The following is a 24,220-nucleotide window of genomic DNA, read 5'->3' on the forward strand; positions in this document are numbered from 1 at the left end:
GCCAATCAGAGATCACAAAGTAAATGGAATGGTGTCAAAATGCTATGTAGCCAATCATCTTGGCCTACATGATACTGAGGATAAATAAAAATGGGGATAATGCTTCATGGATTAGATCCATGGATGATCGCCCACAATCAGGGATCACACAGTGAATGGGATAATGTCACAGTGCTACAAAGCCAATGAGTTTGGCTTCATGATTATGTCACTGAGGGCAAGTGAGGGCAATCTGGAGTAAGAGCAAGTGAGGGAAGTATAAATGAATACACAATTTTTATTTTTTTTTTTTGCAAGGAATGCCAAAAAATCTTTGGGAAAGGAATTCTTTCAGCACTGATGAAAATGTTTGCAAAAACCTGTGAGTCGTTTCAGCTCACAGGAGACTTTTCTGATCCAAGGGATGCTTCCCCAAACCCCAGACTGTGCAGCTGCAGCAAGGAAAAGTTCACGAGCACACACTCACCGCTATCTTCTCTTCTTCTGCCTTCCGTTTCTTCTCCTCGGCTGCCTGCACAATCGCCTGCTGCTTGGCTTCCTGACGCAGCTCGAATTTGCTGCGCAGATCCCGCAGGGGCTTGATGGCATACTTCTTTGGCTTTGCTCTCCTGGCTTCCACAGCGACCTGTCACCACAAAGCAAAAATGAGGCTCTTCCCCTGTGCCTGATACCAGCCTCCTATTTTGCATGCCTTGGGACTGATGGAAACGCCACTGCATATAGAATGCCTGTATACAAGGGCTGTTGAACCTCTTTCAGCTGAGAGCTGAATTCAATTTCAAGGAAGCTCTTGTGTGGCCCATACCAGCATATTTGAGTTCTTACTGCCAGGAACTAGGGATGCCCATCACTGGGACATCCATTCCATTGCAATTTGCACAAATGTCTATTTATGACTACAAATGGAAAATCTGTGAGCTGGCCCGACTCGATGCAGATTGAGTCGGGCCAGCTCATGGGGAAATGAGCTGAAGTACAGGGGGCTGAGCAGATGAAAGCTCAGCAAGCTGAACCCCCGAGATTGAGCCCTCCGACTTCCCTACCAATAACTAAGCCTTCGGAAAGGCATGTCAAGCTTTTAGAATGAGAGAAAAAAAAAATTAAAGCCAGGAAACCACCCAAAGATTGGCAGTTGGGGGAAAGGGGGTGCCCAGGGAAAGGGGTGTGGCCTTTTTGGGAACCCCAGAGGACTGGACTGGGACTTTAGGAGGGCTGGGTGTGGCCTGTGGTTCAGCACCCCAGTTATATATAGTTGTGTATAATCAGGCAGCAGCAGGGGATTTCCCTGCTCCGTTTGGCAGCCTCTGCCACTTGGCTGCGTGGAGCGACAGGTGTCGGCTTAATGTTGCAGCAGTGCACCACAAATCCACCCACTGTAAGGATGCACAGCGGGAGAACATGTTGTAAAGGAGGCAGGACCCCTGGGCTCTACTAGCCCCCTTCGGTCCACTGCCGCCACTGCCGCCACCTCTCTGAGCCGGCCCTGCCAGACCCAAGAGGACTCCCCAGCCTCCGCCCCATTTGGCAGAGGACAGAGCAGCCACTGAATTTAGCACTGCCCCAGGGAAGAAACAGCAGCAATAGTTTGAGGTAGATATTTATTTACAAGTAAGGGGTGAGGGACTCCCTGGAAAAGACCCGGATGCTGGGAAAGACTGAAGGCAAAAGGAGAAGGGGACGGCAGAGGATGAGATGGCTAGATAGCATCACCGATGCAATGAATATGATGAACTTGAGCACACTCCAGGAGAGAGCGGAGGACAGGAAGGCCTGGCGTGCTGTGGTCCACGGGGTCACAAAGAGTCGGACACGACTGAACAACAACAACAACAAAGGGGTGAGGGAATGGGAAGAGAAACAAGGCAAAATACACTTCATGATTCCCACAAGTACCAGTTCCCCGTTTGGAAACCTAACATAGACTAAAACAATACAAGACTACCTAACCTAGTCTACTCACACCTCTGAGTAGGATCCTTTGTTAATGCCAGCACTCCAACGCCTTCCAGATGAAAACCAGAGGACAAAGAAGGATGGCTGTTTGTCTGTTTTTATCTGTTTCCCTAGCCAGCTTCTAGCTCTTTTGCCCTCCCTCTCTTCCCTCAAGGAGGATGAGCTGGGTTTTTCACACCTCTCCAGCTGTGCTGGCCCCTTGGCAGGCCGAGCTGATTTACAACCTTGAGTGCCTGATAAGGCCTCCGTCCTGGCACCTTCAATCCCAGCATGCCCACATCTCTTCCTCCCTCCAGGGCCCATCTATATGGCACCGCTTTAACCCCCCACCCTGTTGCAACCGCGCTGCAATGCAGCTTGGAAACAGCACGCCTTGCGATACACTCACAGGCTCCCATGCGTGGCTGTGCAGTCCCATGAGGGTGGGGGCGTGACACTTCAGTGGCTGTTTTGTATTTGAGGGGCTCTGCTGTGTCTTTCCGTCCCTTGTTAGGTAAAAAGTGGGTGTTTCGTGCTCCTTCATTTCCACACTATCAGTTTTTGTCCGTTCCCCAGCTTGAGAATCTCACGATGGTTCACACTCAGAAGCGTGAGCACTATCTGCCTAGCCATCGGTCCGAAATGTTGGTCTTCACCCAAGACACCGCCCCCCCCCCCCCCGGCCCTTGGGTACTGAGTCCAAAAGCAACCATTCCGAAGATACGAAGCTGCAAAAATGTGCGAAAGTGTGATTGAATAGATGAAAACATCCCTCTGTGCCTCTGTAACTGCACAGCTGCGAAGGGACAGGGAGAAGTAAAGGAGTGACACAGGCACTACGAACCCTTACAACACACCCACTGCAAAATGCGAAGTCGGTTTGCGGAAGGGACAGACAGCTCACAAGCATGGGGAAACCCATAGCAAACGAAAAACATTGCAGCAAAACGACTCCTTGGAACTCCGCATTTCCTGGGGGGAAACCACGGATGGCTGTGAGGTCATGGCTGCGTCATCTATCATGAGGGACCCTGACTTGCACCTGCCCCGGAGTAAAAGCCCAGTGTAGATGGGGCCCAGGTGGCCTGACTTGTAAATCTTCTTGCAGGATCCCCCTCCTTCCTACCATAAAAATGACTCCTTGGAAGTCCACATTTTCTGGGGGGAAACCACGGATGGCTGTGAGGTCATGGCTGCGTCATCTATCATGAGGGACCTTGACTTGCACCTGCCCCGGAGTAAAAGCCCAGTGTAGATGGGGCCCAGGTGGCCTGACTTGTAAATCTTCTTGCAGGATCCCCCTCCTTCCTACCATAAAACACTACAGCGCGATCTAAAATTATACCAAGTAAAATTAACTCTTCCCACCACATCTTGGGCCCCACAAGGCCTTCTCCTTGACACGTGTGTATAGAATGAGCTGTTTCCAGTGGGGGAGCCAAGTGAGTTTGTGGCAGCAAGACCTGTACGAGTTTCCCGTTCGCCAGCCCTCACCAGCACCAACAGGAATCATGCATGGGACAAGCACGAGGCAATGTTCGGAGAATCCTGGTGATGCCTAACGTTGCTCTTTCGGACGTCCCTAATTAGCACTATTTTTTATGAGGTGATTTATGAACCTTTGGGCTGAAAATGGTGCGCAGGGCAGTAGGGAGAAGGACCCCAAGCCCACCTTCCTCTCCCTCAGCAGGGAAACCACAGCCCCCTCAGTAACGACGTTGCTCTCCCACAGAAACTAATATAACCACTGAACTCATTTAAACAACAAAATGTACAAAGTAATGGACATTTATAGTTCTGGACATATGATGTGCATTCATGATTTATTTTTTTGCCAGCCACAGAGGCATCCGTCACAGGTGCCTACCACCGATTCCTCACCACCAGTCCTAGCACCTCCTTTGCACCCCAGGAAATTAAGCCTTTGCTGCACCCCTAGAGGCCTTACTGCCATTTCATGAAAGAATAGCAGTGTGGGTTGGCAAAGCTTCTATAATACTTGCGCAAGGCAATCTTTGCACTTCCCCGAGTCTTAACTCTGCAGCCTGGGGCAGGAGAGCCAACTGAACTCTTGCCGCTCAAGAAACCTCCCACCCCGGTTTGCCCAGACCCTGGCGAAGCCCTGTGCCCTGCCCGTGTCTGAACATGCCCCCCTCCCTGGCTCTCACCTCTTTGGATTTTTGTAAGAGCGGGCACACCTCCCTGGACTCATCCATCATGCAGATCTCCCGAGTGGCATAGCCGTTCACGCAGTAGGCATCGTAGCCTGCGCCAATCAGCAGAGAGCACAAGAGGACGCTGAAGTCAAAGCAATTTCCCCGCTGGTATCGCAGGATGGTGGTGGGGGAGTACAAGTGACTGGGCTGATACAGAGAAAGAGATGGAGTTTTCAATGAGATCCTCCCCTTCCTCATTCCTGCAGTTTGAGCTAGGAACATAGGAAGCTGCCTTATAACTTTGGTCCATCTGGCCCAGTATTGTCGACACTAACCGGCAGGAGCTGTCCAGGTTTTCAGGCAAGTTTCTTTCCTAGCCCTACCTGGACATGACAGGGATTGAACCTGGGACATTCTGCATGCAAAGCAGTGGCTCCACCACTGAGCTACAGCCCCCACCCCCCCAAGGCTCGGGAATCAGAATAAAAGAGATGTCACGCTGGGACGGCCCCTCTCACTTCTTATCCTGTGGCCAGAGAAATGCTTCAGGTGGGAGGGGATGGCAGCTCTTGTCAGGAGCTGCTGAGACTAGAACTAGGGGTGTCACCAGGAAATCTGGCCCTTTGGGGGCTCACCAGAATTCCGTGGCATGCCCAGCTTGGCTTGCATTTGTGAGCCAAGTCGCAGGTTTAGCCTGACCTCTGGGGACTTTTTGCATATATATTTTGTGTGTCTGCCATAATTTGCGTAAATTAGAGCCAGAATGTGCATGATTTGCACAAATTTCAGCTGCGATTCGTGCAATTTACAGCCATTACTCTTGCCAATTGTGGCCATAGTTTGCACAAATTAAAAAACACCAGAAATCCACTCGCTAGCCTGACTCGCTGCAGGATGAGTCAGGCCAGCTAGTGGAAGGCAAACCCAAGTGTGAGGGGCTGAGCTGATGGAAGCTTGTGGAGTGCCAACCCCAACAGGATTCCTCTGACATTCTAGCTGGACCTGGAAGTCCACGGCTCTGTGTGCAGCTGCACCCGGTGGGGAACCACCAGGACTGTAGGTTGGTGAAGTCCTCTCAGGCTCTGGACTAGTCCTACCCACCCAGATTGGCCACTGGAGCCTCCTAGACAGGTAGGGCTATAAAAGGTTTCCTGGTTGGGCTGGGCAAGGCCTTCCTACTCTGGCTCCTCTCCAACCGCTGCCTGTGTCTCAGGGGTGGCTCTTTTGGGGCAGTGGGATTAACACTTTTCTTACCACACAGTGCTTTATTTAAGCCATACACAGATAGTGAAAGCCCTAGGGCAAATCTTGCCTCCACCACAAGTTCACAAGGTGGTCTTGGGCGAGCTGCTGTCCTTTCAGCCTCAGCCCTGCACATCTGTAATAAAGGGATTCTAGACCACCTTAGAAGGTTATTGCAACATTTACCACAAGATCACGCGTGTGAAGCGCTCTGAACAATTACACACATTGTGGCCAAGAAACCAGCGGAATGATCTGAGCAGGGGTGTCATTTAGGGTAATCCGTCCCTGTATTATTATGTTTCTTCCATTGGTGGAAAGCAGCCAATGGGCGCTTTCCTTCTGGGGCTAACAGCAGCTTGGGGAGGAAGGTTTCCACTGGGCCCCTGGCAAGGGAAGAAAGGGTTAAACCTCCCTTCTCCAACCTCGTATGTGTTGGACTACAGCTCCCATCATGTTCCATCCAGCATTGGCTGTTGGATGATGGAAGCTGTAGTCCAACACATCTGGAGGGCATCAGATTGGGGAAGGCAGTGTTAAACCTTCCTTCCCTACATTTTGCGGTCCTGATGAAAATCACACACATGTATCTCACATGTATTGGTATTTCTATACCAATTGGCGGTATAGAAATGTAATGAATGAATGAATGAATAAATATCACACAGATGCAGTTCCTTATGATGCATCTAGTGTCAGGTCTGGTTTTGTGCTTCGTGCAGCGCCTTGGATTGTCTTTTGCACTGGCTCACCTCCAGAAATGCCCCAGTTGGGGCTGGGAGGGGACCAGCGCTGCTTGCTTTTGTGAGCTGAAAACAAGGGGCAAGGGGAATGGTTGACAAAGATCCTCTTGCTTACCGGAGCGATAGGAGATGGAAGGGGCTCCATAGTGAGAGAGTCTGAGACAAAGCGGGCGCAGCCATCCCAGTTGTACAACTCAGAGTAGGGGAGAAGAGTTGGCCGCACTGTGGTGCTCACAAATTTCTGCAAGAAAACAGCGTCCATTTGTGGATATATTAGGGAACAAGAAAAATGTAACACAAAGCAGGACTTGAGGCTTCCGCAGAGGAAAATAAAATACGGCCCTGAGATTTCTTAGGGTCCTTGAAGCACCACAAAAAACAACAACTTGTTTTTACTTTCTAGTACTCAGGAGTTTTTAGATAAGCACTTCAGTGGCTCAGTGAAATAAAAACATTTTGGGGGTGGGGCTTTGATGAAATGTACTAAATACTCTGTAAAATAATTATGCCCACAAATCAAAACCGCTAAGATATTTAAGGGTGCAATCCTATGCATGTGTAGACAGAACAAAGTCCTACAACTCCTACATACCGGCTGGGGAATGCTGGGAGTTGTAGGACTTTTTTCTGTCTAAACATGCATGGGATTGCACCTTAAACACTTTTTTATTTTTAAGAGGCTGTGTTAGGGAATTTCTCATAGGGAGCAACAATTTCAGAATAACAGTCACATAATATCATAGAATCACAGAATAGTAGGGTTGGAAGGGGCCTACAAGGCCATCGAGTCCAACACCCTGCTCAGTGCAGAAAGATATGTTCATCAGCGACTGTTCACTATTTACTCTGTTCATGCAAAATGATATGCAGATTATGCAAATGACAAACAAAGCCCAATCTTTGAAAAAGCAGTTGTGTTGGTGGATTGGAGGTGAAACTCATAAACCTTCCATCTAGTATAACCCAGTGGACTTACATCATGTTTGGTAGTTGCACATCTGTGCAGATCTGAAGTCCCTGGTGTGTCCTCCCCCAGCTGCATCAGTGGCTCAGGAGACATGGCAACACCACTAAACACTCGTCCCTTAAACACATTTTTGCAGGAACCCCACCCCACAACCAATGGGAAGTGGAGGGCAAGGAGTGTCGGACCACGGGAAGTAGTCACTCCTGCACCACGTTTTTGTGTGAGTTTCTGTATCAGATTGCACGGAGAAATCATCTGACTGGCTGAACTCCCAGGGTATCTGTATTACAAACCACAAGGGAATGCTGGGAATTGTAGTTCTCTAATGAGCAGGGGTTAGACAGCATTCCCCAACCTGGTGTCCTCCAGATGACTTGGACTACAATTCCCAGTATTCCAGACCATTGGCCATGCTGGCTGGGGCTGATGGGAGTTGAAGTCCAAAACATCCAGAGGGCACCAGGTTGGGGAAATCTGAGCTAGGATCTCTGTCTGAGAATTCTTGGCATCCTCATCAAACTTCAGCTCCTAAGTTTCCCTAAGGGTGCAATCCTAGGCATGTTTAGACAGAAAAAGTCCTACAACTCCCAAAATGCCCTAGCCAGCCATGCTTGCTAGGGCATGCTGGGAGTTGTACGGCTTTTTTCTCTCTAAACATGCCTAGGCTTGTACCCTAAGTCGGGACAGTACAAGTGTGTAACACAGATATGGGCACATCTACATCACAGACTTGAAATTGGTTTAATAGTCATTCCTTCTCCCTAGGGAACGCTGGGAACTGCAGTCTAGGGATGTTTAGCAGACATTTCTCAGCACCCTCATCAAACTGCAGTTCCCAGGAGAACGTATGATGTTTAACAAGAATTTCATTTTCTACACAGAGAGGATCTAGGCCCAAAGACAAAGAGGACTGGAAGGTCCAACTCCCAACTGCATGAAAACGATGTAGTATGGCTTACCAATGGTAAATGAACCAAATCAAGCATACAAATCAGAGGAACTCCTTCATTTTCCCCCACTGGGGCCCTCCAGATATGATTGTAACTCCAATAATTCCTTGTTTGAGAGCCTGAGCCCCAGCACCGAAAAGTAGGGGTGGGTGAGAAATTTGTTTCCGTTTGGTTTTGACCCAAATGTACCCAGTTGGCACCTCCCAGAGCTGAGTGTAGACCCAAACACAATTTGCAGTCAAAGTCCATACAGTTTTGAGCTTGTGATGCCATTCGCAGCACACACAAAAATGTACAAAAATGCATACTTTGGGGCAATGTGCACAGTCACACTTCAATGCATGGGAGAGAATGAATACATTTCAAAAATGTGCACAATTGGTGTGTACATTTGGGGAAATGTGCACAAAAATGCATACAAATTTTTGTGTGATAAGAAAAAACAAAGCTTGCAATCTAATACGCACATGACTTGGAACAAGCCTCGAGGCGGAATTTGGAGAACCTTGGGTATTGCTGATTTGCACATCCCTATTTTCTTTTCAAGTTCTGGAGCTCAGTTGTCATGAGCCCGACCCCAAATGAAATCCTGCCCATGCAAGCATACGGGCAGGGTATTAAGCACATTGGCAGGATAAGGCCCTGACATCGACCCCACTTACTTCCACACCACATTCATTTATAGGGTGGAGGAAGAGCGGCTCACGGTCTGGGCAGAGGTGTGCATACTGTCGGTGAAAATTGTTGGCCACTTGCAGGAGCATCTCCTCTTTGTGAGAATTTGTTCTGTAGGACTCTGGCAAATTGGAGGTGTCAATGGAACTCCAGTCGAATTCACTAGAAGGGGAAGGGGCACAGAAAAGAGATGGGGGGGCAAAATGACCCTGGGTGAGGACAGATGTACCATTTGGAGACAGTTGGGCAGGCTTGGAAGCAGGAGTGAAATCTGGAGAATTTCAGTACGCTTGAACATCCCTGGTTCTTCCATCCTCAAGGGCAGCGTCCTCCATTGCATCAAAGGGCAGCTTAGGGTGTGCAGGGCAGCTTGTAAGGCACACACACGGCTCTGTCCTCCAGTTCCTCATCAACACTCCTGCCCCAAACAGTCGCCATAGCCACACCCCCAAGGAGAGCCCCAAAATGCAGGGGACTGTGTTGATCCATTTCTGTATATTTGTGTGTGCGTATTATATTTCATTTCATTTATGTTATTTCTATACCGCCCCATAGCCGAAGCCCTCTGGGAGTTCACAAAAATTTAATGCGTTATATGCATGTGAATATGTATAGACACACTCACACCGGCGCAAGATTTTTCAGGAGTTTCTTTTCCCAGCACCAGGAAGACACTTTTGATCTCAAAGCCAAGAAACCAGTCTTATCAGTTTTCATCCCCACCAGGCGCACGTTTTGTAGTTAATGGGTCTCAATGACCCATCTGAGAGCAGGCCACCCCAAAATATTTCACATTACAACAGGGATCGCTCACAACAGTATCTTGTTGCTGGGGAAATCCACCCTCACCTTACTGAGGGATTGCTCAGGGGGGACAGGGAAGCCGGAAGGGTGTGGCCGATGATGTAATTGGCCCCACTAAACAAAATGTCCTGGCACTTCGAACCCGCACACCCCGGCTCCGCTACACCATGGCTGCCGCTATGCTCTGTCACTGCGATGTGCCCCCCCCCCTTTTGGGTCATGTTCTGACATAAATAATTCTGCAAACCTGCAACACGTGCCAGATAGCACCCACTGGCTAGCCCCCCCGATGCCACCACTGCACCGTCCTCAGTTCCTGGAGCAATTTTGCATCTCTTTTTTTTTAATCGATTTATTTTAAAAAGACAGACAATTACGTACATGTGCCTTTAGAAAAATATGAAGGGCAGACAGCCCATCAGAAGCACGAGAGAGGGGCAAGACTCATTTCACCAGACAGAATCTAGGTGGGGCAGTAAAACTGTGAAGTTGATAGGAAGCTGGATTCACAAGGCAGGAATTGGGTGTCAACTGAGCTGTGATTAAATATGTCGGTCTTCCCCTGCAATGATGCCAAGTGGACAGGCTGTCCCTGTCTTTCACCTTTAGTTGTGCCCTCATGCTCCTTCACCCCCGCCTCCGCACCAAACCATCTCATCTAGGCTACTGTAATGTGCTTTATTTGGGATTGGCCCTCGATGACTGTTTAGAAGCTGCTGCTGGTCCAGAATAGAGCAGCTTTTTGCTCCTTGACAGGGGTGGACTACAGGAGCATATTGAACCCATGGCTTCAGCATCTCCAACTACAGCCTGCCCCCCCCCCCGGAACACTTGACCCCTTCTTACATTCCCCAGAGATACAGAGGGAGGCATTCCTGGTGACAGACCCATAACGCTACACATCCCCTTAAGATTCACCGAGTGTGAGCACACTGCAGAACAGGGGTGTTGAACCTCAGACACGGGGGCCAAATCCGGCCCTCTGGTTTCCCCCCGAAGGCCATGCCCCCCTCCCTCATATCACCAAGTGGCTTCCATTTTTAACCCAACACCACCTATGGTTTTATGGTCTCCCAGTTTTTGTGCAGTTTTATCCCCATTCTAAAAGGTTGAAATGTCTCTCCTAAGGCTTAGCGGCTGGTGGCAAGAGCTTTAGGCTAAAACATGCTGGTGTTCTTGGTGTTTAGGCCCCAGGCTCTTCTACCTTCAGCCACGGCCCTTTCGCCTTTGCCCCCGCAAGAGGTTCTTCAAAATGGAATTAGGCCCTCAGGCTGAAAGAGGTTCAGCAGCCCTGCTGCAGAGGCATTACAGAGTCTTTTGATCTGGGCTGGTTTTTCAGACAGGGGTAGGCGTGTGTCCATGCACGCACGCATGCACGCACGCATGCACGCACAGAAACTCCTTACTATACAACTTCCGGAATATGGACTTGGATCTGTGAAAGTTGCTCCTCCAGGTCTTGGAGTTCATCACTGAGGTGGAAGGAACTCAGCTCTTCTTCTTCTTCTTCTCCCAGTACTTCGTACCCTTCCTCATCGTTCTCCATGCTGCTGCTACAGGCTGCCGCAGAAGTCGTTTAGGAAACCTAAGGGAAGACATTGAGGGGAGATGGAGGGGAAGGGTGAGAAATAATGGATGCAACCCATCAGGAATGTCTCCTTTGCATGCCCAGTGGAAAGACAGAAGCATGCTAAAAGGTGAGGCCAAATATTTTTAGGACAAAGTAGATGTGAGGCCAGAGACCCTGCCTGTGTTTCGGAAAAGTATTAATAGTAGCTGTGGGGGACTCCTGTGTGGATCAGGACTTCAGTGCTGAGAGGAGAAGTAATCTTCACTTCCATACCCAAACCACTTGGAGCAAAACATTAAAAAAAAACATTTTAAAAAATTTGAATGATTTCTTTGAAATTCTAGGACAGTAATTTGGGGAGGGAATCAAATTTTATTGTTTCCCACCTCCCAGCTGAGCAGAGCAGAGCAGAGCAAGCTGCTCCAGCTGGTCCAGGGACTACAGAAGCAAGCAAGCTCCCACAGAGCGAGCGACCAGAGCGAGCAAACAGGGGGAGCAAACAGGAGTTGGCTAGGGGAGTTGCAGTGGTTGAAGAGACAAAGGAGACAAAGGAGACAGAGGCTAAGAGGTAAGTGGGCTGCAGGAAGCCCAGGGGGCTGCCCTTTATCCTTCTGATTGGCTGTTAGCTCACCAGGTGCTTCTGAGAGCTCCAACTGAATTGGGGGGGTGTGGCCTGAGTACTCCCAGCAGCTGAGTGGGCGGGAAGCTTCAGTCTGTTTCCCGCCTCCCAGCTGAGCAGAGCAGAGCAGAGCAAGCTGCTCCAGCTGGTCCAGGGACTACAGAAGCAGGCAAGCTCCCACAGAGCGAGCGACCAGAGCGAGCAAACAGGGGGAGCAAACAGGAGTTGGCCAGGGGAGTTGCAGTGGTTGAAGAGACAAAGGAGACAAAGGAGACAGAGGCTAAGAGGTAAGTGGGCTGCAGGAAGCCCAGGGGGCTGCCCTTTATCCTTCTGATTGGCTGTTAGCTCACCAGGTGCTTCTGAGAGCTCCAACTGAATTGGGGGGGTGTGGCCTGAGTACTCCCAGCAGCTGAGTGGGCGGGAAGCTTCAGTCTGTTTCCCGCCTCCCAGCTGAGCAGAGCAGAGCAGAGCAAGCTGCTCCAGCTGGTCCAGGGACTACAGAAGCAGGCAAGCTCCCACAGAGCGAGCGACCAGAGCGAGTGAACAGGGGGAGCAAACAGGAGTTGGCCAGGGGAGTTCGGCAGGGGAAGTCAAGGGGAGGCCCTTAACATTTTTTTTCATTTTTTCATTTCATTTTATTTTTTAACTTTTTTCCATTTATTTGTCTTGTAACACACACTTCCACACCAGTGGGACTCTGCTTTTAACCTCTATTGAGTAGAGGAGCAGGCACAGGCTAGTCTAGAACAATTATAAAGCTAGACACAAAAAGGGAAAAGAGGCAATGGAAGGACAGGACTCTCCAGTGGTGGTGACCTGCAAGGTGTGTGCAATGTTTGTTTTCTTGCCTGAGAACAACATGGCCTACACCTGCAACAAGTGCAAGTTGATCATGCTGCTGGAAGAAAAAGTAAGTGGACTGGAGCGGCGACTGTCGACCCTCCAGGGAATAAGAGAACACGAAGAGTTCTTGGACAGAATGGGGGAACTACAGCAGCAAAGGGAAGACCAGAAGCTTGAAGAGCAACAGCAAGATGAGGCAGTGGGAAATGCTGAGATGAAGAAAAATGGAGTAGAGGATACTCCTTGGAAAAGGGTGACAGTTAGGAGAAGAAGAACTAGACGCCACCCTGCACCAGTGGAAGCAGTGGAGCTGTGGAACCAATTCCAGGTACTTGCGGATGAGACTGGAGGACAGCCTGCAGAGGAAGAATCACAGGGGAACCTACATGAGAGTCAGCAAGAGACTGAAGGTCAATGAAGCAGAGGCGATGAAACCCAGGCCTACAACAAGAAGAGTGGTAGTAGTGGGAGGCTCCTTGCTGCGTGGGATCGAGACCCAAGTACGTCGCGAAGACCCATGGACTCGCCAGGTAGGTTGTCTCCCGGGAGGACAGATTAGAGACGTGACTGAAAGGTTGCCTGCACTCATAAAGCAGAGCTATGAAGAAATCACATCAGATATCCCTTTCTTCTCATCCAATTCTATGATTCTATTTGCAGGGGCAAAAATTGAAAATGCAGACTGACACCCAACTTTGCTATCTTTCAGTTGCCACGAAAAGTCCACCCTAGTCTCTCATACTTTTCATGTCATCTGAGGTCCTCTAGTGGTTCTGGGCTACTGGCTGCAGTTTTATTTTATTTTGACACTGCAGTTTTATCATTATGTTGTGGTAGCAAATTCCATAGTTTAACTATGTACTGTGTGAAGACATCCTTCCTTTGATCTGTCCTGAATCTCCCACCAATCAGCTTCATGGGATGACCCCAAGTGCTAGTATTATATGAGAGGGAGAAAAATGTCTCCCTGTCCACATTCTACACACCATGCATAACTTCATAAACCTCTGTCCCGTCTCCCAACCCTCCTTTTTTCCAAGCTAAACACTCCCAGCTGTTGTAACCTTCAGGAGATGCTCCAGCCCCTTGATCATTTCAGTTGCCCTTTTCTGCACTTTTTCCAGCTCTCCAATAGCCTTTTTAGGTGTGGTGACCAGAACTGGACACATCTATATAGTCCAACACATCTGGACAGCACTGGCTTTGGGAAAGCTGTTCTAGATGGGAAGCCCCTTGAGGCAGGAATCTCTCTTCCCGTTCTTTGTAAAGCGGCATTTATAAGATAACGATGTTATAATAGTATCGCTTGCATTAATTGCATTTCTTAGGCGCCTTTCTAAAAAAAAACAACCTCAAGGCAACTTACAACAAAATTAAAGGATACGCAGAGTTAAAACAATTTAAAACAGCTAAAACCAATCATCAATAAAATGCCACTACTCCATAAAACAACTGAAACTTCAGTGACAACCATAAATAATACAACTGCTGCATTAAGAAGCCCATCATATGCCATCGTATGCCTGGGAAGACAGGAAAGACTTAACACAGCGCCGAAAAGATGACAACATTAGTGCTAGGTGGAACTCGTTGGGGAGAGTGTTCCACAATTGAGGGGCCAGCACTGAAAAGTCCCTTTCCCTTGTTGCCATCCTCTGAACCTCCCTTGGAGGAGGCACTAGAGGGATATATCTATATCTATTGCTCTCTTCAGTCATTCCCTCTTACCGCACATCTAGAATTGTGGAGCGGGATAATGGGAATGAGACCGTTGGCCCTGTTCCCTCTGCAGCATCCTCATCACTGGATTGTCACTCTCCCTGTGTTGGTGGGGTAACTTCTTCCGCAGGGTGCCTGATCTACTTGTGTAGGCTCCTCACATAAGGGGGGGGGGGACCTGGAAAACCAGGGTTCTAAATAGCACAGGAAGCCTATACGAGTAGAATGGGGTCCCTGCTCCAGATGTTGCACCCCCTATGCATAGAAAGTTTGACACTGGTGACAGTGACATGTGAAAATGGGCAGAGCCAATGGGCTTGTTTCTGCTTCTCCTTCACACAATTCGAATTTTGTATGTGGGGGAGAAGAAATGAACAGGACTTCTATGAGGGGTGCCAAACCAATCCAGGACAAGGACTAAATTCAATTTTGGAGAAGCACATTCCAGTGGTGGGCACAGCCAAAGGCAAAAGGGCCAAAATACCAAAACATACTGGCATAATGTAGCTTAAAGCTCTTACTGTCAGTAACTAAGCCATAAGGGAGGCATTCAGAATGGGGAGAAAACAAGCTGGGAAACCACTCAATGATTGGTGGTGTTGGGAAAGGGGACATGAAACAAGCATTCTCAGGGATTTAACAAATTTGATCTTGAATTGGTGAGAGGGGCTTTCACAATTACAGCAGAGAGTGGCAAAGATCTCTTCAGTATTTGCGGGGGCGGGGGGATGACTTTCAGCTAGGACTGAAGGACTGATTCCAGGGATTAAGGGTGCACTGCTATGCATGTATAGACAGCAAAAAGTCCTGCAATGCCCAGGATTCCCCTAGCCAGCAAAGTTCTAGGGGCAGCTCACACAATAAAAGCAGATTAAAAACAGGTTAAAAACAAGTGCATTAACAAAACAAAAAAATCTAACCACATTTGTTGTGGTTACTTTTGGATACATCCTAAGAGAGAAAGCAAAGTAATTGCTGCACCTGCACGTAATGGTCATCCAGAATTTCAGGCAATCCTGGCTTACCATCAATGAGCCTTGGGCTCCCCTGGTGGAAAGTTTAATATGCTGTCCCAAGCCAGGACCCTGGCTTGTTGCTCCCTCTACAAGCCAGGAGTGCAAACCAGGGTTTGTTCTTGGTTTACAAATCCTGGCTTATTGGGGAGTAACAAGGCAGGTTCAGGTGACGCACTAAGCTTCTGATTCCTCGTTACTTTACTCGGTCACACTAGTGGGAGGAGCAGACGCAGGGGCTGCTTGCACCAGCATACAGAACGTTCATGGTAAACCAGGATTCTTTGGAAGTCTGGCTTACTGGTGCCAGGGTGGCCAGGTGTCTTGCTTTACAAAGGACATTCCTCTATTTTGGAGACCTGACAGAGGACAGACCACTATTTGAAGGTGCTATCTTTCAAGAGGTGTCCAGCCCAAATCTGGTTTAAAGTCAAAGAATCATAAGGAAGGAGAGCAGGACGGGGCCTTGCTGTCGCCCATCCACAGTTGGCACCTGGTCAGTCTTCTCCATTATGGTGAGATGTACAGTGTTTCTATTTCATTTATAGATATTTCTAAATTTGCATCTATACATATTTGCATATGTAAATATTATGCAAAGTGATAGCCGCTTTCATCCTGTCTTTTGGTGATGCAATTCCTCTTTTTTGGCAATGGTCACCCTATTTACACCCTAGTTCATGAATCATGTGCATGAATCCAGTAAAGTCATCAGCAGGCATATCTGGATTCTTGATGAGCTTTTAATGCATCAGTTGAATTGCTTACAGTTGCCACTGATGGTTTCAGTTATTTTATGGTGAGTTCCCCAGATGGCCACGCTCCGTTCCCCCGATGGCCACGCTCCGTTCCCCCAGTCACAAATTGTTTGTGGTTTCCTGGCTTTCGGGCACTTTTTCCCCATTCTAAGCCTAAGGCTTCACTGCTGGCAGTAAGAGCTTTAAGCTAAAATAGGCTGGTATTTTTGGCCCTGCTCCTTTAGCCTTTGGCCCCACCCACCAGTGGAATGTGGCCCTCAAGCGCTTCTCCAAAAGGAAATTCACCCCTCGGTAGGGATGTATGGACTGTGCAAAATCCAATCTGTCTGTGTTTCATGGATTGTCAGGTGCCTTTTGTTCCACCGTCCACTCAGACAGGCGCATTCCCCCCCCCCCGTCGTGCAGAAAAATACGCAAATAATCGTGTAAGAGGTTTCATAACAATTTACATAATTGACCTTAGTACGTAACATTTAGTGTATTGTCCCCCATTCCATTCAACTTTTCCTCAGCAGAAACATGCGTATTTCCCTACAAATAAATATGCGTCCATTTCGGGAAAGTAAAAATAAATCTGAAAGTCCACGGACTGTGCATGGCTGGAGGGGGCCGCTCTGCAGCGGATTCTGCAGGTTGGATTCTTAGAAATCCGAGCTTCTTTTAGTCTGTCTTGAATTTCTCCAGCATCCCTGCCCCTCAGGCTGAAAAACTTTCTCAACCCATGTTATGGGGTGGTTGTATTTTAGAGGATAATTGTTTTTAGCTATTTATCAAAGCTATGGTTTTCCCAGTAGCAACGTATGGCTGTGAGAGCTGGACTATAAGGAAGGCTGAGCGCCGAAGAATCGATGCTTTCGAACTGTGGTGCTGGAGAAGACTCTTACGAGTCCCCTGGACTGCAAGGAGGTCCAATCAGTCCATCCTAAAGGAAATCAACCCTGAGTGCTCATTGGAAGGACAGATACTGAAGCTGAAGCTCAAAGATTTTGGCCACCTAATGCGAAGAGAAAACTCACTGGAAAAGACCCTGATGCTGGGAAAGACTGAAGGCAAAAGGAGAAGGGGACGGCAGAGGATGAGATGGCTAGATAGCATCACTGATGCAGTGAATATGAACTTGAGCACACTCCGGGAGAGAGGGGAGGATAGGAAGGCCTAGCGTGCCATGGTCCATGGGGTCACGAAGAGTCAGACACGACTTAACGACTGAACAACAACAAAAATTTTGAATTTTGCTGTAAGAGGACTTGAGTCTTTTTTGAGAAAGACATCTGAGGAACCTACATAACAGCAGCAGCAGGAACTAGCACAGGTCAATTACCTGCTTCTGTTATACAATGTATTTGTGCTTTTGCCGTGCTTCCTTAGGGCCCGTTTAATTGTTTATAACAGAATCAGTAAGTTGGCCAGAAATAGAGGCGCTCCTGAGGAATAATCATACACAGCCTGAAATATTGTGCGTGTGGGATGTTCTCCATATCTTCCCTAAGTGACACCCATAGATGGATCCTGAAACGGAAATACTTTCCCAGCCCTGCTTTATTAGAATGGAGGTGAAAAGGCATTTTTCTACCCTGGAGAATGAATGTCGATTCCCCTCCATATCTTTATAACAAAAATGTTATTCTTAGAGAGGAGATTCTGAGAATGTACAATAAATGGATAAACGGCAGAGGAGAAATAAGAGAAGGCCTGGGGATTTCGTTTCAGGTCAAGCTGCCCCCCACATTTTGTTTTTGTATTAGGAGGAGATAACAAGTGACAAAAAGACCGCAAGCATCCCCTTTATCTTGGCTTGTTTGGGAGGAAAGTATGACAATTATGCAGGGAGATTAAGTCAAGAACATATGGAGTCCTTCATGGAGAGAGAGAAGAGAGAATAATGAATGCCCATCTGGATTTTCCTGTGCACTGGAATATCTAAAAGTGACCTGACTGAGCACCGAGGACTGCCCGTGTGGGGCCTCCACACACATGCAGAATAGGTTTGGGCACAATGCCAAAGCATGGTTTGGTGCCACATGGACGTGTCCTGATTTCATGCCCTCCTTTCTCCCACTCTCTCCTTCCCTTGCCAGATAGTTTGTATTGCCAGATAGCTTGTATCCTGGCCTCTCCAGTCTCCTCCCCTCTCCACCCATCAAAACACCCCTTTTCCCCCTCTCTGAGGACGTGTTCTCCCCTCTCCTGCATGTCAGGTCTATTTCAGGCATTTATTGATCATGTATCTTCTTTCCTTTGGTTTTCCACCACCCAGGAGCTGTCGTGAACAATCTCTAACATTGTCCTCTTGTGCATTTTTGTATTCTGCCATTTGACAGTGTTGTTGTAAACTGCTTTAGGATGTGCACAAATGAGAAGCAGTGCAGAAATATTGCTAATAAAATAAATCAGCCTTCCCCAAATGGGTGTCCTCCAGTTGTGTTGGACTAGCTGGCTGGGGCATTCTGGGAATTGTAGTCTAACGCATCTGGAGGGCACCAGGTTGGGGAAGCCTGAAATAAACAGATAGATAAAGTGCTTGCCACCATTTGGTGAGGTTTCATGCTGGCTGAGGGTGATGGGGGTTGTAGTCCAACACATCTGGAGGGCGCCCGGTTGGAGAAAGCTGAAATAAATAGATAAAGTGTTTGCCACCATTTGGAGAGGTTTCATGCCGGCTGAGGGTGATGGGGGTTGTAGTCCAACACATCTGGAGGGCGCCTGGTTGGGGAAAGCTGAAATAAACAGAGAGATAAAGTGCTTGCCACCATCTGGCGAGGTTTCATGCCAGCCGAGGGTGATGGGAGTTGTAGTCCAACACATCTGGAGGGCGCCTGGTTGGGGAAAGCTGAAATAAACCGAGAGATAAAGTGCTCGCCACCATCTGGCGAGGTTTCATGCCGGCCGAGGGTGATGGGAGTTGTAGTCCAACACATCTGGAGGGCGCCTGGTTGGGGAAAGCTGAAATAAACAGAGAGATAAAGTGCTCGCCACCATCTGGCGAGGTTTCATGCCGGCCGAGGGTGATGGGGGTTGTAGTCCAACACATCTGGAGGGCGCCCGGTTGGGGAAAGCTGAAATAAACCGAGAGATAAAGTGCTTGCCACCATCTGGCGAGGTTTCGTGCTGGCTGAGGGTGATGGGGGTTGCAGTCCAACACATCTGGAGGGCGCCCGGGGGGGAGGTGGGTATTTCGCGCGCACAGCTGGAGGCGGCGCTTGCGGCACGGCGCCCGGCCTGGCCTCGCTCGGCCTGCGGGCCAGGGTCGCGCAGGGCCGCCCGCCCTCCCGCCGCCTCCCGCCGCCCGCGCCGCTCGCTCGCTCACCGCTCCGGGGCTCGCCGGCCTGCGCCTTCTCGCCGGCCTGTTGGTCCCCATCCCCATGACAACCACCTTCTGGCAGGGGAGGCTTCTGGGCGTTGTAGTCCCTCCCGCGCGCTCCCGGCGGAGCAGCGGGCGCGCGCGTGCCAAGGCAGGGACGGGCCCGTTGAGATCCGCGGTGGCCCGGGCCGCCGACCCCTGAGCGTCCAGCGGAGCGGCCGCAGCGGGGCTCCTCTCCCGAGGACGCTGGCGGCGCCCGGCCGGACCGACCCCCGCGAGGGGCGGCGAGCTCGGCGCCCTTCGGTTCTGGCGCCACCAGCGAAGCCCTCGGCCCAAGGCGCGCCCCGAAGCAGCCCGCCCTTTGCTCCCGGCCCGTTGCACCGGGCTCCGACCGGCGGCTCTTCTGGGAAAACAGCGGAGCAGACCCTGCGAGCCTGAGGCCTGCCCGCCCCCCCCCGAAGCCTGGTATACCCCGAGCAGCGTAACGTGGCTCACAGGGAGAGGAGTGGAGCAGCGGAGAAGCGAACATCCAACAGGTGCAGGTGTCCCATCGCTCAGATGACAGGCAGACGGGGCCTGGCCGCCTTACTTTTTATGGACCCCCCCCCCCCGCCGCCACTGTTTTTTTTTAGAAGGCGACGAGAGTGCATGATTTGCCTAAATTGGGGGATGCCGGGGGGGGGGAGGGGGCTTGTGGAGTATATTAACCCACCTTACCTTTCTCCCATAATTAAAGGACTGTGATGACCACAGCGTAAGAGATGCATGCTTGGATACGGAAAGCTGTATCAGTTTAATTTCTGCCTGCCGGATAAATCCATGCTGGGGTGTTTTTAAATATAAGGCTGCAGCCGTTGTGCCGCCATTCTCTCCCTCTGTTCTTCGATTGGTCCTCTTATTTTTTTTTATTTAAGGAGCAATCCTATACAAGCTTGGACAGAAAAAAGTCTTACAACTCCCAGCATTCCCCAACCACCAACGCTCTTCAGGCAACGAGGCTTCTGAAGTGGCTTACAAATAATCAAGAAAAAAAGACACTCCTTGCCCACAGGCATACAGTTTAAACGACTCAACACACGAGGGGAAAGGAGTCAGGCGGGAAGAAGGGAAAAATTAAGTCTCTCCTCTTGCTCACCCTGGGTAAAATCCAACATAAGTTCTACCTAGAGTAGAACCATTGAAATGAGTAGGATTTAGTTAGTCAAGACTAACAAGTCCCAGTCATTTCAATGGGACTACTCTATGTTGGATTTTACCCCCTCTTTCCCAACCTGGCGTGGCCAGCAGGTAGAGATCTGTCAATTTAGGCTTCTCTCACTTCCACCAGTCTTAAGTTCTGGTTCATCCTGAACTTCGAGATGTAAAAAAATCAAGTTCACATGAAAATTTATTCACATTTTTGTGCACATTTCTCCTATTACATGCATTTTTTATGCAATTTTGCTTAATATACACGGTTTTGCAAGCATTTTTCCAATGTAATGCACTTTTGAATTGCTATTTCAATAATATATCCATTTTTATGTGAACTTTTCCCAGATATATTTTTATGATATACTATTCTCTATTCGTATGCATGTTTTGATTGGAAAACTCCATTACAAAATTCAAAGTACAAATTTTCAAGGATAATTGAGTTTCGGTTCACATTTTGGTTTTAAACTGCAAAATTAGGTAAGTTTGCATTAAAATGTGAACCAAACAAGTTTCTCTCCCATCCCTACCAGCAGGTGGCTAAAAGTTTGGCCTTAGAGCAGACAGCAGACGACTGATGAGCGAGAGGAGGATTATATGTTTCGGGACATTTAGGGCGCAATCCTATGCACGTTTAGACAGAGAAAAGGCCTACAACTCCCAGCATGCCTCAGCCAGCAATGCTGGCTGCGGCATGCTGGGAGCTGTAGGCCTCTTTTGTCTAAACATGCATAAGATTGTGCCCTAAGGAATAGATAATATTCTTCTGGATAGGTGCTGGTCAGGTCTAGCTGCTATGCCCAACCACTCAGACATGGATAAGCAGTCCTGCCTGACAGCTGTAAAGAGAGGGAGGGCTCCTCCATGAAACAAATGAACTAACAAAAGCAAAATCTTGTCTCTATCTGACTTGTCTATCCAAGAGGTGCCCATGAAGAGTCACATCTCCCACACAGATCTACGGAGAGAATGCAGCTCAAGATGCTGGAAAATATAACTTAAAAATAAGGTTACATTTCCCAGCATCTTGAGATGCTTTCTCTCTCTGTAGATCTGTGCTGGGTGCTTTTCAGTTTGTCTACACTCAGCATCTCCCAGACAGCAATCATATTAGCAGTGATGGTGCTAGCTAGGAGAAAAAAACTTTCCCACTGATCAGATTAATCATTTTATTTGAGAATGTTTGAATTTCCAAGCTAAAATATAGGCAGTGAAGCAGCATATATCATTCTCAAAAAGAGGGTAGGTGCTATTACAAGTGAGATGAGGAAATGCAATGTTACCACAACCAAAGCACAATGTGGAGTGAAGACATTTAGAATATCCTGCAAAAACATTCCAAATGTGCATGCATGCATGCATGCCTCTCTCTCTCTCTCACTCACACTCACTCACTCACTCACACACAATTAGCTGGAAAGGCTATAAAACCTAGTGGACGTAGATCCTTGTAATAGGGTCTGCAGTTCTCATGGAAATCAGATGAATCCACTCCTCTGCTTATAGGTCGTCAGTTTATTTGTATGTTGTAGCAGCTGATTTCCAGCATTGATGGAGGGTGGTCAGGTGCAAAAGAGGATAAGGCTCTTTCTTGCACCTTTAACAGTTGTGTAGAAGAGGGAATTTTCCAGCAGGTGTAGTTTGTCTCAAGGTACGCTGGCTGAAATTCCCTCATCTACACAGGGAATAGATGCCCTCTTTTACATTTGCCCTACCTAGATCAGGGGTGGGCTGAAGGTAGATCACCAGATTTCAGGACTTTAACTCCCAGAAGCCCCTGCCAGCATGGCCAGTGGTCAAGAAAGCTGGGAGTTGAAGTCCAGAATATCTGGAGTTACACTTTCTGCCTACCCCTGACCTAGATAGCTTTTGATGTCCCTTCAGGCTCTCTGATTCTAGTACAGCCTTCCCCAAGCATGGCTGGCTGGGAATGATGGGAATTGCAGTCCAACACATCTAGAGGGCATTAGCTTGGGGAAGGCTGTACCGGTAGAAACGTCAAAAGTTTTTTGTGGGTGCCACCACCCTGAACATGAAGGTTCTGTGAAGATCTTGTAACAATGCATATAGAAAATGTCAGCTCATTGTCTAAAATTTATTTATATTTATTACAGTTATTTATATGTCACCTTTCAGGATGGAAATCCTACCAAGGCAGCTTACAAGTAACATAAAAATAATGAAATCACAATAAACAATATCAACACTTTAAAAAAGTTCAGGATCCTTCCCAAAGGGCAGGTGAGGAAAGATGGCTCTGGGATCAGGGAGAGTCCAGCTGGAGCAGGTATCTGGTGCTCTCTTCATCTACCTCCCTCTCTCTCCTGGGTAATTCTTCCCACAGGGCACTTGATTGTAGATGGCTGGGAGAGGGTGGAAAGGAAAATCCAGCTGGTCCTGAGGCCTTCATCACCGCTCTCTGGCTTTGCTAATTTATGGGCTACCACATTTTGTCATCTTTACCTTTGCTGTTTGCCTTACAACCGGGGTGGCCTGGTGTATGATTTTACAAAGGGCAGCTTTCTATTTGAGGGGCTGTAAGCCTGTTTGAAGTTATAGAGACATGCAAAGGGAAGAAGTCCATGGGCCTTGAAGATCCCATCCAGTTGGTAGCACCTGGGCAGCAGACTGAACAAGCAGACACACAGGTCACCTGGTCACAGTCTCCCCACCTATCATCAGATATACTGTCTTTCTATTTAAATTACAGTAATTATTTCTAAATTTGCATCTATACATATAAATTGGCATATACAAAAGTTACGCAGATCTGTGTCCTTTTCTGGGCAATGCCTAAGTAGGCATCCTCAAGGGGCCCATGATGTATTTTGATCAGAGTTAAAGACACACCCAAGTAACTGGGGTCTTCTATATTTCCCAAGAGAGAGTGGCCCTTGCTTCACAGTTCTGTCATGCCTTGCAGCAATCTTAGATGATTACCTTTTGCACTGAGCACAGGCTAATTTAATTCATCTGTAAAAGGCCACCCCAATCACCACCGGAAGACTGTTAAATATGGTAGACAGTGCATCTACAAGTCTTTTTACCAGCAACAACCTTTTTCTCTTCTCCTCCTCCCCAGCTATTTTTGTGTGTAATGTTCAAGCTGAGGATGAGTTCCTTGAAACTCGAAAGTTAGCTCACTATTTTGGGACTTTCAGTTGGTCTTAATAAAGGTATTATTCTACTGCTGGTTAAAGAGTTTTTCCTTTTATCTCTTTCTCTGGCTCATTGTATCCAACCACATTTATCTGCATGCTTTAGAAGGATAAAATGTGTACAGAAATCTTATCTGTGACTGCTTCTGCTGTTTATAGATATAAGAGCCAGGATGTATTAAACATTCCCATTGATTGCATTCAGTGGTCATTATGGGGAGCATCTGGAAGAACAAAACAAACTCTTTTACAAGTACAATGGACATTCAAACATCAGAGGGTGGGAAACACCAAGGTTTCTCTAAATCATGAGAAACACAAACAATAAAAAATAAAGCCCCAAATCTGACCGCTGTTTAGTGTCTTGGACTTTTGTTGATGGAGAACCATTTCTGTTGACTGCAGCAATTAGCAGATCTTGAATTTGGCACAGGAACAACCACTGGGGTGGCTTTGGTGGGATAGGAAGGATCAGCTGCTGGGAGATAATATAAGAAGCAGAGTGGGTGAAAGGGGAAGGATTGTGTGGATGGCCATGTGTGAACTAGGAGGTTGCGCACTGGTTAGGGTAAGTAA

At 48.2% G+C, this 24,220-nt stretch overlaps 1 protein-coding gene across 1 annotated transcript in view; it reads right to left on the reverse strand.

The window, feature by feature from the left end:
* Positions 1-19,749, reverse strand: part of DRC7 (dynein regulatory complex subunit 7) — a 46,995-nt gene extending 27,246 nt beyond the window's left edge. The window contains exons 1-6 of the mRNA XM_084812155.1: positions 19,299-19,749; positions 10,876-11,054; positions 8,653-8,827; positions 6,189-6,314; positions 4,101-4,295; positions 467-625 (exon numbers count right to left, since the gene is read on the reverse strand). Coding sequence (XP_084668281.1) covers positions 467-625; positions 4,101-4,295; positions 6,189-6,314; positions 8,653-8,827; positions 10,876-11,015 — 795 coding nt within the window. The 5' untranslated portion in view covers positions 11,016-11,054; positions 19,299-19,749. The remainder of the gene's footprint in view (positions 1-466; positions 626-4,100; positions 4,296-6,188; positions 6,315-8,652; positions 8,828-10,875; positions 11,055-19,298) is intronic.
* Positions 19,750-24,220: the final 4,471 nt, after the last annotated feature.

This window comes from Heloderma suspectum, chromosome 8 (genome assembly GCF_057233095.1).
Source record: "Heloderma suspectum isolate Gila_16-S chromosome 8, 16-S_ref, whole genome shotgun sequence".
Classification (NCBI taxonomy): Eukaryota; Metazoa; Chordata; class Lepidosauria; order Squamata; family Helodermatidae; genus Heloderma; species Heloderma suspectum.